We start from the raw sequence: 17,465 nt of genomic DNA, 5'->3' as shown, positions 1-17,465 counted from the left end.
GGAGTGAAGTTAAGCCTGGGAAGAAGGGAGGGGTGTGGGGAGGTGTTTTTAAGTTTCAGTTTTATTTTTCATTATCCTACTCTGATTTGAATGGTAATAATTTCCCTAAGCTGAGTCGGGTTTGCCTTGACTGTAATTGCTGAGTGATCTGAGAGAGCCCATCTGTATCTTGACCCATGAGCCTTTTGTTATATTTTCTCCCCCCTGCCCAGCTGAGGAGGGAGCAATAGCATGGCTTTGGTGGGCACCTGGCGCCCAGCCAGGGTCAACCCATCACATCTCTGAAATGTAAGACTAGAGGAAGTAGAGCTAAGAGTGACTATTCAAGACTTTAAAAGCAGATAGCTGGGATATAGTGTTCCCTGTCCCTTCGCTGTGATATATATTAAGCATTATTGTACTTAGTGAAACTAAATTATCTGCAAATTCCATCATGGTGAGTCTGGTGAATTTACTGTGGCAGCTGCATTGTCATGTACAAGGCCTCCACCAGGAAAGAGTTATTAACTCTGCTAACAATGTCAAATAAGCTGGTTCCCTGGAACAGAATTGGATCCGCAGTAAACATCCTTGAGCTGTGAATCAATGTTACATGCTCTCTCTCTCTCTTCCTCTTAAAGGGACAAACATACAAATGGTGGTGAGCTGCTAGAACACACTCATTTTACAGAAAAAGTGCTGAATCCTACGGTATTCTGGAAAAGTGTTAAATTCCCAAGTTGCAGAGGCAGAACATGTGGTAGTGGTTAACACTCTTCCGAGCTCTCTTTTCAGGCTCTCTGCAGGTACTTGTAAGCACTGCCTATCCATTATCAATATCTCAAGCTCTTTACGTCTAACATACCACTATTACCTTGAAAAACACCCCCTCAAAAAAAAAAAAAAAAAAAGAATTCAACCCAAGTTTGGCAGAAGGGGATAACATTTGAAGCAAATCAGCTTATGAAGCAGATTTATAAAGATAACGATAAAGTTTCTGTCTTTTATTATACTAATCCATGATCCAAAACCAAAAGGGATACTTTTTTTCTAGAAATGGTTACTAGTGTCCTTCTAAAGTGGTGTGTCATTTACTTTGACTGAGACCAAAGCCATGAAGGAATATGAAAACTGTCTTCCTCCTCTGTAGTCTGCAGCATTTGAGAACAGGCAAAAGTAGGAATTTCATTGCTACTTCTATAACCTTCACCCACAGCAAACACGGCAGGATGTTCAAATACTCTTAAACAGAGGATGCTCATCTGCAAGTATTTAACCATTCCAGGAAGAAATAAACAACTAAAAAAAGTAACTGATCATAATTCACTACTTACATCTGGTAACCTGGAAATCACTAATCATAGAACACTTGGTAGCTAAAGTTGTCTGACTTGATTCTGAAGTTGTATCTTCTCGTCTTTCGCTGGTACTGGAAAATGAGAAGGCTCACAACTCCCAGCACAAAACCAAACACAGCAAAGGCAATGAGGATGATGTATCCAACTCCCATCCCAGACTCCTTCTCTCTCTCCAGATCAGATGCTAAAAAGAACAAGGGGTGAAAGAAAAAAGTCTTGAAATTACTGAATCTTTTCCTGGGGTAAGAAACAAGCCTTTCTTACAAATTAGCCAACACGCATGTTGAAGCACAAATCTGTGATACAGAAATGCATCAGCCTTTTGGAGAGGGTGATTCTCATGTAAGGTCTGTGAGCCATGGTCCAAGTCCTCTTTTTGCATACAAGTGTATAGTCCCTGCAAACATGAATGTAATATGTCTTTGGAATTTGACACTACAATTTTCTGCAAAAATAAGAATTAAAGCATCAGCACTGGTGACTTTTTGAAATGTTGCCTTACTTCCAGAATAACCCTAGAGGTGAAGCATTCTCCCATCTTTATCCTGTCCCCATTCACCTACAATTAATACAAACAACTTGATTTGCTTTTATCTCATATGTAACACTTCTTTAAACACAAAATATTTGGGGAATGATTCTTTGTGTGTGCTGGGTCTCTAAGCTCCCATTCTAGTCAGCAGAGATCTGGCTGGGACAGTCAGTGGAGGCAGGTAAGTGAATCACACTGAAGTGGTCATCATGGGCTCAACTTTGCAGCCTGAGTGTAGGCATCCAGTGCCACCTGAGAAGCCAAAGGTTCCTACAGTGTCTGCACAAGTCTGGCCGACATGGCATGGGACCTGCAGGACACCTATAGTCTTTTGGAATAGCACTCAGACACTGAGGGGAAGGAAAGAATGGGCACCATGGGTCACGAGCACTAAATGCCTATGTGTGGGCAAGAGTCAAGTCCCTTGTTGCCAGCTATGTCCCTAGGCTCCACTCACCAATGACAGAACATGTTCAGATGGTTCACATGTAGTCACTTCCATGTATTTGTCCAAATCTGCAAGCAGAATTCTCTCTCCCATTAACATTATGCCTCTATTCATGTTTGTACACGTACTCTTGCAGACTTCTAATTCACTCTTGTAAATGCTTGATGCACGTACAAAAACATCTATTTGTCTGCATACATTTTCAGGAAAGCACTTATTTAGCCAAGCACTTGTGCAGCACCTGAGGTGCACAGAAGACAAACACTAACACATACATGCCTGTAGAAACAAGACCTTTGGCCAAAGATCACTGCTGCCAGCCACAGAGGTATGTGATAGTGGTGTCCAAGCTATGCAGTATCCAGGGCATCATTCCAAGACAGGCCAAAGCAGTTTTCCATAATATATTTAGGCTTATTTCTGAATTTCAGTATGAAACAAAGGAATCAAAAAGAAGAATCACAATGGAAATGGCAGCCTGTAGCCAGATGCAGACAGAACGGGCCTTTCTGAGGATGTTACCAGTGGTCTTTGCTATAGCATGTGGCCAAGCAGTATAGGTGGACCAGTTCAAGCTTTTTTCATGTTTCACTGCAGCAGCTTACCTGACATCATAATTCATGTTGCCTCCTTGAACACAAGAGATGTATAGCACTGTCTAGGTCTAGCCTCACACTTAAAATGTGATATGAGTACATAAATTGGAAATAAGAGACAACATCTAGTAGTACCACTTTTGCCCAGGAATCAGGGTATGTCAGCCCAAATAAAGCTGCCCTCACCAGAGTTCCTTTTGTGTAATGACCATTTTTCAATATTAGAAATACACTGGAGTATCCAGTGAAAATGAGAGTGAGATCTACTTGATCTAAGTGCTGTACAAAGAAAGCTGCAGTAATTGTTTTTAAAACAATTTAAACTTTGTTTTATTTAAACAAATTTAAACAAAACTTTAAAAAGTTTTTAAGAAAGAACTAATTCAGAAATGAACTGGAGGCTTATTCTAACAGAATTATACTTGCATATAATGGAATTAAAATACAAAATGCTAAGCCAAAGCCAGTTTTTATCACATCACAACTCAGGAGAAAAATATACCTGGGACCCACTAACAGTCCAGCATTAACTGATCTCCACAGTCATAAAAGCGTTAAGTGACTGGCAGAACAGGCAACTAGCAGGAGGCAAGGGGGTGATTTCTGTCTGTTCACAATAGCTACATGTTAATCTGATATCGATGTGTACAAATACTCTCAGTGAGTGTTTTATGCTAATAAGATATGAATACAAATGACTAGAGGAGGCCAGGTGACTGAAAATGTTAAAAGCTCACAGGCGCCCTTGAAAGCATTACTCAAAATAAATGCAGGAGAGGCAGATGCATAACAAATTAGACCTTGCTTGCACACAGTGCTCATGTTCACTCTCTGTTAACCTGTACTGTACCACTCCACCAGATTAACCAAGGTGCTTTGTATCAGCTGTGCTCTGTCACTTTCCCTCATGGTAGTAATGAAGTCAATAAGGAAACACAACAAGACATTCTCTTATCTCCTCTGATTTTGCACTTCAGAGCTCAATATAATTGCAGTCTAACAACAGCGTAAACACTTGTTAAACTAATTGCAATCTAAAAGATTCAAGCTGCTTTCGCACTTTACAATTGTAATAACTGTTTGATTTTGTGGCTGTTGTACTTGCTACCCTGTGCAAATAGCTACTTTATCCTCTTCCTTTCTACATTCCCTTGACAGTCTGACAGTAACTTCAATGAGGAGGGCACATGCTTTCCCACACTGTCACATGGCTTCAGGAAGAACGCCTGCTCTTCAGAAAAATATGTAGAGGGGCGGGAAAACCTTGAGGTTCCTTTGCCACTGAAGAAGAATCTTGACAGAATCTGTGTCCCCTTTTTGTAAGCATCTATTCACAACTCACCAGCTGATTTACACAGGGGTCCCCAGGATGTTCTGTGTGTAGCAATGGTTTCACCAGTCTTCAGGAATCGAGCTGCATGGCATCTCTGTAAAATCAATTCAAACTTCAACAAGTAATATCGTTTACTAATTAAAACTACAAAGTCTTCTCATAAGTATGTGAAAGCCCAGTGCTGTTCTCACTCATTGGGGGTTTGGTTTTGTTTTGTTAAACTGAAATGAGCACCAAATGGAAGTTCAAAAATAATGGTATTGGGGAAACATCAGCATAAAATCTGTAATTAGTTATACTGAAAAATACTGCTGTGAACAGACGTTTCACACAGACAATCTTTCTTTTTATTAACTTTCTGTTTTAGAGAACTCTCATGGGAGAATAAAATTCTGATGATTTCTATAAGCCAGGGTTTTGTAAACATTATTGTTTGGGTGCTTACGCTGCCCATGGCAGGCAGCACCAGCAAAAGCAGTGGCAACTTTCAGCCCCTGCCAAGCTGTGTGCCATTTTGGAGCAATGCACAACTTTTCAGTGACATGTAAACTACTCATCTGGGAACTACTAGTTTGAAAGCCCTGCCCTGTGAAATGCTGGGGGTTAGCTGCTTTAGCTTTGTGTGAGCAGCACTTGCAGAATACACAGCACACTCCTCTTCTGCATACTTCCTCTGTAGCACCTTTCAGTGTGTTTGCTGCCTTTTTGTTTTAAGTTGCAATCCATAGCCTGTTAAGATTATTCAAATGATACTGTGGCTCTCCTGGAAGTGCACATAAAAACAGAGAAACTGCAGTACCATACTACAATCAAGCAAAAGAAAGCAGGGTAGTGCAAAGCTGTCTTACCAGCTTGTCTACACAAGAATGTCTCACCAGTGTTACCAGCCTGGGTACGCTGAAAAATCTTTATAAACCACTGTCAGCAAGTGTCTTTAGCTGGGTCAGCCCCCAGAAAAATACCCATGCAGCTATGACTTTGGCCTACCCTCAAATAGCTTTCCCAACTAGGCAGACCCATTAGAGATTATGGTTACGTAGCTGCTCCCTGATGTCAATGATTTTTTGGTTCCATGTGGCCATGGAGCAGCCATGTCCCACTAAACGTATGCATGGCAGTAGCACATCACTCTTCTCCCCGTTCAAAGTCATGTTTCTTACTCATTTCTTACTACATGCTCCCCAGCCTATTTTTTCTGCTCTAAACTTCAGAGCACCTTGCTTTTTTCCACCAGAAAACAAGGAATAAAAAGACTGAGTAAAAAGAAATAATACAACATGTAAGTCTCAAATTTGTGGGCCAACAGATGAAGCAAATCTGCCCTGAAGGAAGTCAGATCAGAAGATCAGATCCCAGACCTGGACACTTTCCCAGCCACCTCATGTTATTTGCAAATATAACCTGTTCTTCCTCCAGTTTTCTTTGATATTTCTACTTCCTGCAGCTCCCCCTCCCTTATTCATAAAAGCCATTGTCATCCTGTGTAGATGTGCCTAGTAATTGTCTTCTCTGCATAGCATTTTAATCTCGATTTGAGATACAGAATTCACTAACTTTTCATAGGGAGTACGTTTTGCACAGGAGAAAGAACAATATACCTCATATAAATGAATAATACAGAAATTAATGGTATAGAATATATGAAAGAAGAGAGCCCCACAGATTAACTTTTCTGTGCTTTGTTTACTGAAGTTGTCAATCTCAACCAAACCTCATCCTGGGCTAGCAGAATTATCCCATCACAGACCCCTGTAGTTAGATCAAAGCCAGACATTTAATTAACGGTGTTACTAACCTTCAACCCGTACAGCTAAAGCCTGCTCTAAAAATAAACCCACTGGCTCCTAGCAAAGCAACTGTTTGACTCCTTGTAGCAGCCATATCAGCCCACTCGGTCCCTGTCCCACCCATCCTTCTTATTCCCCTGCCTTGCACACACCACAGTGTCCTTCCTCAGCTGTGCGGGACACACGGGGAACTCATGGAGGGCACCACCTCCACTGAAGCACTGATTTTTAACACACAAATTCAGCTGTGGAAACTGGAGCCATCTTTCCATCTGTCAGTTGTGTTTCCTGCCCCAACTTTTTTTTTTAATCTGGAGGAAGCTTTGTACTTTGAGAAAGGAAACAAGTTTCTTCTGCTAGCCATTTTTAATCCTTTAGGAAAAGATCATTTGCTTTATAATGGGGTTAAACTGAGTTATTTAGAGCTAGAGGAAAGTGTTAAACAATGGAGGAACACCAAACTGCTAATGAAAACATCCTTGGTAGAAAAAGAGCCAGGAAGGCTGGCAGAGGGACAGGAGAATTCCTGTGTGTCTGCTACAAAGAAAAAAAAAACCAAACAAACCCTCAACAGCAAAACCTATTTTCTTCTTATTTCTATGGTAGCAATGCACTTTCATATGAAGCAGTGTGCATCACTTACTTAGAAGTAAAAAGAAACAAAGCAATGCTTTGGAACACAGAAAATTAGAATCTGAAGTTGTTATCAGAACATTGCTTGGTTTATTGCTTCAAAAAGCAATACAGCTTTAAAAAATCATAAATTCTATTAGTCACAGCCCTAGAAACTTAATGCCACAAAGCTTCCTTTCTTGCCACCTAGACTCTCACCCGGAGAAGCAAATCTCTAGAGGGGAAAAAAAAAAGCACAGAAAAACATCCCAAATCAATTTACTCAGACTTTCCTGCTGACACTGCCAATATAGGTGCTTGCTTTTTTGTGACATGTCCATCTGAGCTGTCATATTTCTGAACAGCCTATCTCATTGTGACTTCTGTTCATTGCCTTCTAGACATCCCTGTGCAGAGGTGAAAGATTCAGTTCTTATGTTCCCCAACTTTGATTTCCGCATCTTACACGCAAGCTACATGCTTTTAAATACAAGGATGAGGAACGGGAAGAAAAGCAGACACTTCCATATGGTTGCAGTTCTTCCCTGATACTCTCTGCTTTCAGCAGAGAATGAAAGAAAACTTCAAGCGCTATTTTAAACCCTGTTTGGAAACATTACTCCTTCAATTCCATAGCAGGAGTGCATATGGCACGTCGGAGAAAAATAGAATATTGGAGAAAATCACTTACTGTCCTGCAGGTGCTTCCTGGGCTGTCCATACAAATACGAATTTTGCAGTGTAAGTAAACCACAGAATTGTTGACAAAGGAAAAAATTTTCATCTTAAACTGTGCTTTGCTTGAATTCCCATTCTCTAGCAGTGTGGTATACGTATTTGGGACAGAACAGCTGAAAAGGAAGAGAAAAAACATACATAACAGCCAGGGCTATAGAAGGTTATAGCATGTAACTCAGATTGTAAGGCTCCTTTAGCAAGTCACAGCCAGACCCTCCGTGAAGCAGCTCTCCAGCACTGCAGGGGTGATAAGGGGCTATTTGCTGCTTTATTCTTATAGTAACTGAATAGAAAGAGGCTGTAGAGTTTGAAAAGAAGGGAAAGAGCGACAGTAAGGATTTAAAGTTGACTTCACCACACTCAAGTTGAAAGAACATCATCATATTAAAAAGAATAGATTTTGTTACTGAGTGAAAGGAGTATGCTGTATTTTAAGGTGGTAGGTGAGCCCAAAGAACATGACATCAGGGTGATGTTAAGGATCCAGACAGGAACAAGCCTCCTCTTTTACCAGAGGCTGTGTTAATATTGTGTGTGAGACATGACACATAGGAATCAACTAACCTATGTCTTCACTGAGGAGAGGTACATAAGCTCTTGGTAAAGCTGAACCACAGAGAAATAAAGCACACACTTTTCAAATGCTCTTTCGCTACTGATTGCCAAAACCACTATCAGGAAGACAACCAAACTGGAACAACTACCACATTACCCTTTGAAAATATTTTCTTTTCATACCTACCTTACTCATTCAAAGCAGGCATGACCAGTCTAAATGGTAAGGAACCATGTATATAAATGATAAGAACACACATAAAAGGCATTTAAAATACAACACATTAGTAGTTAGCACCACTGGAAGAGCTAAGACATAGCACATGTTATTGCAAGTGGCATTGCTGTACCTGTTGCTAATAAAAACAAACGAGAGGGGATCCACTGAGTTATTAGTTGGAGTTGCCCAGCAGTCAGTGAGGACCACCTTGAGCTTGCTGTCTGCTCTCTGGATCCCCACTTCAATCAGTACGTTGTCACTGGCAGAGATGCTGAAATTTTGGGGTATTGGAGAGTTTCCAATAAACAACTGCATTTCTGTTCTGAAGTGTCCAGATCCATGCAAATCCTCAAAGATGGTGTAAAGCCTGAAACATCAATTAACCTCCTTTAAAGACCACAAATTTGACTGTGTGTTTCTGTAAGTCATAAATCAGTGCCCATTTCTTCATCTCTTGTGCATTTAAGTAGTGAAGAGTTATCTGCAGTCAAAAATGTTAGAACACCATTCAAGAGGAAAGGGTGAAAATGCATCGAGTTTTCAGTTGGAAAGGTGGGGACCATGGAAAGCAAGTGGGAAAATCCAAAGGGTGGAATGTCTTAGCAATACAGATAAAGCAGAAAGAAATATTTGAGTGGAATAGAAGGAGAAGACTATGAGCTGTCTTAAAGTTCAAAATAAGGAGACTAAGAGCTTAGTGCAGAAGAGAAAAGAAAAAAAATGAGAAGGGCTGAAATTGAACAGTAAGTGAGGAACATGAGAAAATTACAGAGGTCAGAGAGGGCCTGACAAAGACTTTGCAGGAGGGGATAGAAAGGAAAATATGATGTCTGAACAGAAAGTGGATTTGGTGATGATAGCTTAAGCATGGTGCTACACAAAGGAGAGGATGTGCACTTGTATGAAGGGAGAACATTCACCATTAGAGCAAAGGTGGTGCTGCCACCTTTTCTCTCTGTGAGTGTGGGCTCGATTTTCTGTGAACAGTGGATTTGATTCCATCTTACTTGAAGATGGGGCCTTCCATAAAAAAGTATTTAGATTACATATCTTCCTTTTTTCCCAACTTAATTAAATAAGGATTTGTGGGGGTTAAAAATTGCCATCCTCAGAACCCACATAGCAGTCTGCATGCCTGCATCACTTGAAAAGATACATCATTTTTATGTTCCAAAAGCAGGAAAATACTGCTATTGCTACATGTGATTGCCCAGGAAGGCAAAGAGAGGTCAGAAATTCTGACTCCTGAACCTGCACCAGTAGCTCCCAAAGGTTTATTTTCACCTATGGTGTAGTCAGGCAATGGCCAAGCTTGTTGGCTGTTGGATCTATTGACAAATGGAGTCGAAGAGAAGCACATAGCAGGGGTCACTTGAGCACAAGACTCACAGGATGGCAGACTACTTATCATAACAAGTAATGTCACTGGATATAGCTAAGGTCCCTGGGGATTTTTCCAATGCAGCATTGCTCAGCCACACAACAGCATTTCAAAGGAGAGAGGGTTGTTACCCTTCCGCAGAGTATCCAGAGGAAGCCAGGAGATCATTTTGAAACACACAGTGAATGGGACTGGCAATTTTTAAGTGGTGAATTACTCTCTGAGCAGAAACATCATTCCGAAGGATGGTTTTCACTACAGTATTAGTCATGTTCTGCAAGGAAGAGGAAAGTGCAACTTGTGAACATCCTCCTGGCTGCAAAAATCAAACAGATTAAACCTCTAGCATCTTAGTTGCTGTACTATGAGGTAATGAAAATCCACCAGCCTTCCTCCTCTTCCTTAGTCTGTTATGATCATTGCTCCATAAGGGAATTCCTGTGCTTTGGTGTGGCCTGAACATAACTTTTGGTTTGGGATCCAAAGACATAACCATCACTCTATGTCCCCACTACTGGTAGCAATTGGAGTATTGTCCAATACGATGATAAAATTGCTTTTAAGAAAAGAGAAGCTTCTGACAGCTGCAAAGGGAACCCAGAGAGGCATGGGAAGTGACTTTCAGTTTGGAGAGGCCCTTGAGTTTTGCTGCCTGACCTCAAAGATTCCCCTTCTCTTTCTTGCTTGACCCTTGTCCCAAACAGAGGTAACTTTCCATCATAAGGAGGGAGTTTCTTTCTCTGAAGAAATTCCTTATCCAACATTTCAGCAACTAATAGGATGGTATACCTAGCTAAGGATCTGCCATTGCCCCTCTCCTCATCACCCCACCCCCTCACAGAAAAATTTTCCCAGGGCTTCTCCACATTCACTGGCTCAGGGGACTTACAGTCTCAACTTCAGTGCCACAGTCACTCCAGCCTGCCTGCAGCACAACGTGAGTGCCATTGCTGATGCTCACATTGCAGCGAGGCTCCCCCAGGTACAGGGAAGTTTCTGGGATAGACTCCTGCTGTAAAAACCTTTTCTGGACAGCAAGGACAATCTTCTCAATTTCACAAAACACTCTCACTGCATCTTTAATGGAAAACTCCTGGGCAGGTTTAACAAGGGGGAGAGGAGATGCTTGAGGAGAAACATCAGGAGTTGACACGGGATCCATGGTGAAAGAAGGCAGCACCACGCTGGAGAATGTGGTGTCCTCAAGAGCTCTTCCTTTGTGTTCAGTAGCAGAAAAGTCCAATAAAGCAGCGGAAGAAACATGAGCTGAAGTTTGCAAAGATGTTGCAGGTAAAACTGTGCTGTATACAGGTTTCTTTTCCATCATTGTTGCCTTCTGGCTGATAGGAAATGCTGAAGAGTGCCAAAAATAAAGGTACTGTTGTAATTTACAGGTTCAGATTGATATCATAAGGTAAAAGCAAACTTTTAGGAGGAAATCACAGTTACTGGCAGGAAACTAGCTTCTTTTGTTTTTTTAACCTACTCTACTTACTGCCAAAGCTGTGGCTTTCTTAAAGAAGAAGCCAAAGAGATACATAAAGTGCCTGTGAGTAAAGCTGAAGTGCTCTGTTTCCTGAGAGCTGCAATAATTAGCATGCTCAAGTAAAACACATATACACAGCTTTTGGAAGATCAGTGATTGCGAGAGATCCCCCCTGTAAGTTGGTCAGCAAGTGTTCATATGTTTTTGCCTAGTACTATAGGAGACTGCACACTTTGGGATGTGAGGTACGAACAGAAGCAGAGCTTGATAAAAAACCTGGCCCTATTTGTGACCAGTTAGTACCCAAAAGATGCGACCCTGAGAGCTTTGGAAAACCCATTTTGGGGAAAGTGCAGGACAAACCTCACAGTTTGCAGGCCCACATTGTACATATGTGTCTTGAGAGACAGAGTAGGGAGTTCAACAAATGTGCTTGAAGAAATCTTTAGTGGTTTCAGGAAGAAAGCAAGCAGGGGGAAAGGGGAAGCAGAGGCTGAGATCAACATCTGTGTGTATGTTGAACACTCAACATCCAGCACAGGCTCTGGGGTTACCCCATGACTCTTTGCTGGTAGAAACCAAAGTGCTCATCCACCACTGACTTAGAGAGCACCAAGATAACAAACTCCATTTGCAGTGGAACACAAAGAATGTGTCTCATTACACAAAAAATCTCTGAAATAATTTCAATGGGTTGTATATACAAATAGCATCTCTTTTCCAAGCAACATATAAACTCTGTACATATATATATATATGTATAACATACACACACACACACACACACACACGCACATACTCCTAGAACTTCCCAGCTTTTGAAAATGCCCCAAATTAAGAGGTTGTTGATTTGAATATAAGAGGAAGAAAAAGAAAAATCTGAGCTCTTTCAGAGCTAAATTTCCCAAATGCTCGTTGTCATAATGCTAAATATCTTGGTTAAACAAAACTGAGGAAATGCTGGTATCAGTTGACAAATCACTGTGACTTCAGCCAGAGAGTAGCTTATCACTGTGGTTACAAAACCAAATATAAATTACTGAAGAAGCCTAAAAGAATTTAGGACCTTAAAGACGTCATACGTCAGCTAACAAATGATTTAAGGAAACAGTGAAGCTAGATGAATTGACTCATACAAAAAAGTAGTTTGTAATACCAACATATCATCCCTGCTGCCATACCGAGGTCAAACCATATACCTAGTGCTTTCTGTTACCTTCTTTATTATCTCTGCTGTCCCCTCTGCTACTGCTAATGAAAATAAGTAACAATCTTGACAATTCTATCTCATTTTAATGGCAAATATGAGAAAACAGAATTGTTAAAAGAATCTTATGAAGACAGCATAAAATATTAATATAGTAAACTTTCATGACAGAGTATTACAGTCAGAAATACTTAAAGTCTGCTGCAAGATTTTTCCCAATAGGATCCAGCTGAAAACAACAAACCAAATTCATCCCTGGCAAAATTTCAAGACCTGTGGCATGTGTGACCATGATCCAGTAAAGATCAGATCACTAAGCATTCAGTTAGCCATTAGATAATAAAACTGTATTTGCCTTCACAGCTTCTTCCAGGCCTTTCTGGATGCACATCAGCAAATCCTTCATTGCAGTTGCACTGGTAAAATCCAAGCATGTTATGGCATGATGCGTCTGGGGAGCAGTCATCGTCTTTGCTTTTGCACTCATCATAATCTGTCAGGTATATTTAAGCAAAAGGCAAAAATGGAAAGAGTATGAAAGAAAATGTGATGGTTCTGAAAATGGAGCACGGTCTTATCTTCATAATACTATGGTGGGATTACACCTCTTAGGTGTGATACTCTACTGTAAGTGTCATGCAGCTGCTGGGTCTAGAAGAGGTGGGATGCTGGAAGCACAGCCTAGAGGGCTAATTGCAAGGCATTGACAAAATCCTCCAGGAGCTGTACTACCGATGGTCCTCGGCAGATACCCACCCTGCTGCAGAGCTCCTATCCTCCTAACCTGAGCAACAGCCTGGTGGGATGCTTCTAACCCCGGGGGCTTCCTCAGTTGCCTCCCCCATTTCACACTCCTGAGGAGATGGTTAGTAAATGCCTAGCATGAGTGAAGCAGGAGGGATGTGCCACTGGTCCAAGTTGCTTTCTTAATTTTTACCTTGCCAAAATTTTCACTTTTAGAAGGAAATTCCCTTTCGCTTCCCAAGGTCTAATTGTAACTGTGCAAGTAAGGATGTACCAGCACAGGTGAGACTCAGAAAGCAGCACTAACTGCCTGCTCCGTGGCGACCTGCCCCTGAAGCAAACTGTTTTAGCACAGGTTTAAGGAGGTCAGGCATTCTACAAAGCGCTGCCACAAGAAGGTCATGATCTAATACTAATTAATGGGATAACTTTCCAAAGTCACAGCTGTGAGGCTAACAGGCAAAGAAAATGTACAGGGCAGATCATAAACATGTTTCTGAAGTCATTTTGCATGAGATTCTAATCGATAGCTTATAACAATATCCTTTAGACAAATGTATCATGTTAAGGATATAGAATTTGGTATGTTTTTCAAAGATGACACATCGACTTGTGAAACACAATTCAACAGCAGTTAGTCAGGAGACTAACATTTCTTTTACTGACATAAAATACATATACAGGAAAAGAAGTTGCACAATCAGCCATGGTACTGGTCTTGTTAAAATGTGGAATTTCACCTAAACTCCCAATTTACAGGTGTGTGAGGAAAACACATACTCCCAGTGCAGAAGAATTTGCATGTTTATTCATTTGTTTGTTGGAGTTTCTACCTCATGCAAAATTATCAGTGCAAAGCAGAGGGTAATGTGTTTCAAAATTATTTTAAACAAAGCTATTTATGTCTGTGTACAGGGACCTGTTTCCACTTGCTAGCTTATAAAATCCTCAGTTTGTTACCACTGTTTCTAATGTCTCTATACTTCTCTATAAAATTAATCTAGCTATAGACCAAAAGACCAATTGGTTTTGTCCTTTTGGATCAGGAGTACCTCACTTCTTATTTCATCTTTTGATGTTCCCTGAAAAAGTTTATTGATGCTTAAGCAGAAGCAGTATAAAGAGAATGGCTTTTCATCCATCTGTTTTACAGACACTTCCACCTCAAAAAAATACAGATTAATAGTAGACTTTATCACCTTTCTAGTTCTGAAGAACTATTGTAGGGCACAAGGTGCTCCTTACCAGTTATGGAGAGACTGCTTTTGTCAACCGTGAAATAGGAGCTGTGTTCAAAGGCATCACGAAAAGTGGTGATGATGTAGTAGATATCCACATCTTCTGCAATCAGTAAATTGAAGCTTACTACTGTGCTCCCATTAGTAATACCTGTTATCAACACTTTAATCAGACCAGCATCCATCTGCTGCAAAGCCTCCAGGGGCAGAGATTTATGTACCTGGAATAAAAACAAAATGCATGTGCAGATAGACACATAGAAGCAATTACATTTTAGGTTTTGTACACTGCCCAGAAAAGAGCATTATTGTCATGGCTTAACCTCAGCCAGCAACTAATTGCAATCGTGCTTCATATTCTGGAGGGAAGCAGCAGAAAACTGACTTTTTGCTTTATAATGTTTCCACTCTACAGCAGCTGAAGAATATGGTATATATTTAACCATTAATATTAAACAAGTTAAGCAAGTAAGATTCATCACTAAGAATCATCTGTCATTTGGCACAGGTCCTTGCCTCTGACAATAGAAAGGGAGGAGACTGCAGGGAAGCTCCCATGTTCTGCCTCTCAAAATGCCTCCAGGGAGTGGGGGCAACCCAACATGAGGAGAAGCTGCTGATGGAAGTAGAAATGCCTCCTGACACTCCACGCTGCATATATATCTCAGAGGGGTCCCTCAGCTCAGGTGGGTTACAGCTTAGAGCAGACCACCCTCAAGCCTTTCTTCACAGGTGGTTTCTCACCAAACAAGTGAGCCAAACAAGTAATGCCTTTTTTTAAAATGCCTGGACCAGGGTAAAGAAAACAGAAACGTGTTTCATTTCACCAGCACTGCCACACAGTTCAACCTCCCATCAAACTACTCTTCAATTTGATTTCAGAAATATTTCATTAAAGTCTTCTTTGAGGAGTATTGTATTATTTCTGCAAATTCTGACTGTCATCAGGGCACAGAGCCCTGACTCATGGTCCTCCTCAAGAGTCCAAGAGCCAGGCTAGGATGGGTCTGCACTATTTTAAATAGGAACAGTCACCCTCGGTGTATTGCAGCACCAAATCACAGCTGAACTTAGCCTAGTCTGAAAAATCAATAAAATAAACATTCACAGTCTGTACACAGTAACCTTGGACTTCACTAGCGGTCTAAGAAAGCAAATGCCACCTTTTTCAAAGCACACTGAGCATTAGTCATAACAGCCCCAGAAGAAGCCTCCTTTACCACACTGGAGCGCAGGATGGTCTGCTTCTGTGGGATGGGAAAACACAGCCCTATGTGAGGCTCTACATCACCTGGGCTGCTCAGCTTCTCCACCATCCAGCTCCAATGGAGGCACCAGCCCCTCTTGAAGGGATAAACTGACTGGAGCTGTATGTTCGACCTTTTCCCTTTCCACCCTTCAAGGCAGGGTTGGGTACCTCTGGAGAGCAGCCACCCACGGGAACATCTGCTCCTCCTCCTCCCACAGGAGAGCAGTCCATAGGGTAGGACATCTAGACATATACAGGAGCCCTGGGCGGGGGGGGGGGGGGGGGCGGGGGGGGGTGTGCATACAACAGCATTTGCGTTTCCAGCACCATTCCCCTTCATCTCCACGCCCAGCACCAGCCACTGGAGGAGCAGACACAGGTCAGATGACATCATCTCATAGGACCAACCCCAGGACAAGACACAGGGCTAATATTAATTTAGCCTTCAAGGCTATGTTGAGAAAACATTATACAGAGAAATACAGCCTATTTCTGAGAAACTCACCACAAAGAGAAACTGGTAAACATCCACAAGTTCTCCCCTCCGTCCTTTTCCTCTGGTCACCCAGACAAAGGGCCCGATTAGACTGCACTGTACTCCCTGCCAATCCGCATGTCCCAAGGGAAAGCAGGGTGCGCACACACACACACATACACACAGATTTACATGCCAGGTCTTACCCCAACATCTAGCCACTATGCAGGAAAAATGCATACCTGAAGACCAGTTGCCAGGGTAAGCCCAGGCTGCGTGATACCATCCATCAATGTCCTGAATTTTTCCATTAGAGCTGTGTATTTTCTTCTCTCCCTTTCTCCAGGAGATGCTCACAGATCCTCTGTGTTTCGTAATATCTTTCATGTTTGTCTGGGAAGTCTTTTTACATTCTTCCATACTTACAAATAGTACAGCAACAGAAAGCGTGGGACATAATTTCAAAGCCTGCATCAGGCAGGTAAGACAGGCTGTCCTGAGCTACTGATATTAAAATTGACTTAGAAATTGCCAGCAACAGTGCAACAGGAGACTGTCCACAGTAAGAGATCAGCTCCCAGCAGCACATGAAGAATAAATCCCATGCCATCCCTGCCAGGCATCCTAAGCCTGAGATACACACAGCTTCCTTGTATGTAACAGCCACTAGCTTCAATACAGGACACAGAGAGATGGAAAGAGCCACAGAAACACCTAAATTTTTGTGATTTCTCAGCGTACTTGCTCTTTGCCTTCGCCTTCCAGCAGCTATCAGGGTCCCAGGAGATACCAGTATAGAGGAAGGCGCAGAGCAGCAGAGCAACCACACCATATGGGCCAGACAAGCAGCACTTGGCCCAGGTAAGATCTGGAATGTTGCTGCCCTGCACAGGAGAGTTGCACCTCTTTCCCAGCACCTCACTTTGGTTTAGGCCCTGTGTTTATGATGTATTCCTCAATTCTCTAGCTCAAATTTCCAGATAATTAAGGGGGCAGGTGGGGGCTATGTTGCAGTCGCCTCCAAACCCTTCTTCCTCTACATGTCTTCTGCAGGAAGTATCTAGAGCAGCAGGGCTGGATTTCAACCATGAGTTTAAGGCAGGGCTTACGTCAGTGATGTAACACTTAGGGATGCAGGCAGAGACTCCTACTAGGGAGACCCTGGGGAAGAGGCAAGGCAAGGGGCAGCGATGGGGACCAACGGGAGAAGCAGCCTCATATCTCTTGCACCCATGCACAGAGCTTGTGCATTTTGTGCTGGATTCTCCCGGGACATCAGAGCTTTTGCACAGCTACATGCCAAGCCTGACTTACCTGTCTGCTGTCTGTTATCCAGCCCTAACTTACTTGCCCGCTACATATTATCCAGCCCTGCAGACCACCCTAGGTTTCGCAGGCGTGCTGCAACCCTTTTCTGAGTTGTCAGAGCTGATGTGTGTTGAATGCACTTGGTGGCAAAGTAACATTGCACGAATCAAACCCCTTATGTGCACCTGGAAAGGGCTCCCATGCACCTGGAAGTCCTAG

The 17,465-nt window shown here is 42.1% G+C and overlaps 1 protein-coding gene across 1 annotated transcript in view; it reads right to left on the bottom strand.

Annotated features, from left to right (window-relative positions):
- UMODL1 (uromodulin like 1) overlaps window positions 1-17,465 on the bottom strand; it is a 66,137-nt gene that overhangs the window by 3,003 nt on the left and 45,669 nt on the right. The window contains exons 15-22 of the mRNA XM_055702748.1: window positions 14,222-14,435; window positions 12,588-12,725; window positions 10,429-10,892; window positions 9,671-9,813; window positions 8,289-8,525; window positions 7,337-7,496; window positions 4,256-4,340; window positions 1,314-1,521 (exon numbers count right to left, since the gene is read on the bottom strand). Of these exons, the coding sequence (XP_055558723.1) occupies window positions 1,334-1,521; window positions 4,256-4,340; window positions 7,337-7,496; window positions 8,289-8,525; window positions 9,671-9,813; window positions 10,429-10,892; window positions 12,588-12,725; window positions 14,222-14,435 (1,629 nt within the window). The 3' untranslated portion in view covers window positions 1,314-1,333. The remainder of the gene's footprint in view (window positions 1-1,313; window positions 1,522-4,255; window positions 4,341-7,336; window positions 7,497-8,288; window positions 8,526-9,670; window positions 9,814-10,428; window positions 10,893-12,587; window positions 12,726-14,221; window positions 14,436-17,465) is intronic.

The sequence above is a fragment of the Falco cherrug genome, chromosome 2 (genome assembly GCF_023634085.1).
Source record: "Falco cherrug isolate bFalChe1 chromosome 2, bFalChe1.pri, whole genome shotgun sequence".
NCBI classification, from domain to species: Eukaryota; Metazoa; Chordata; class Aves; order Falconiformes; family Falconidae; genus Falco; species Falco cherrug.
This window is presented reverse-complemented; position numbering and strand designations above follow the sequence as displayed.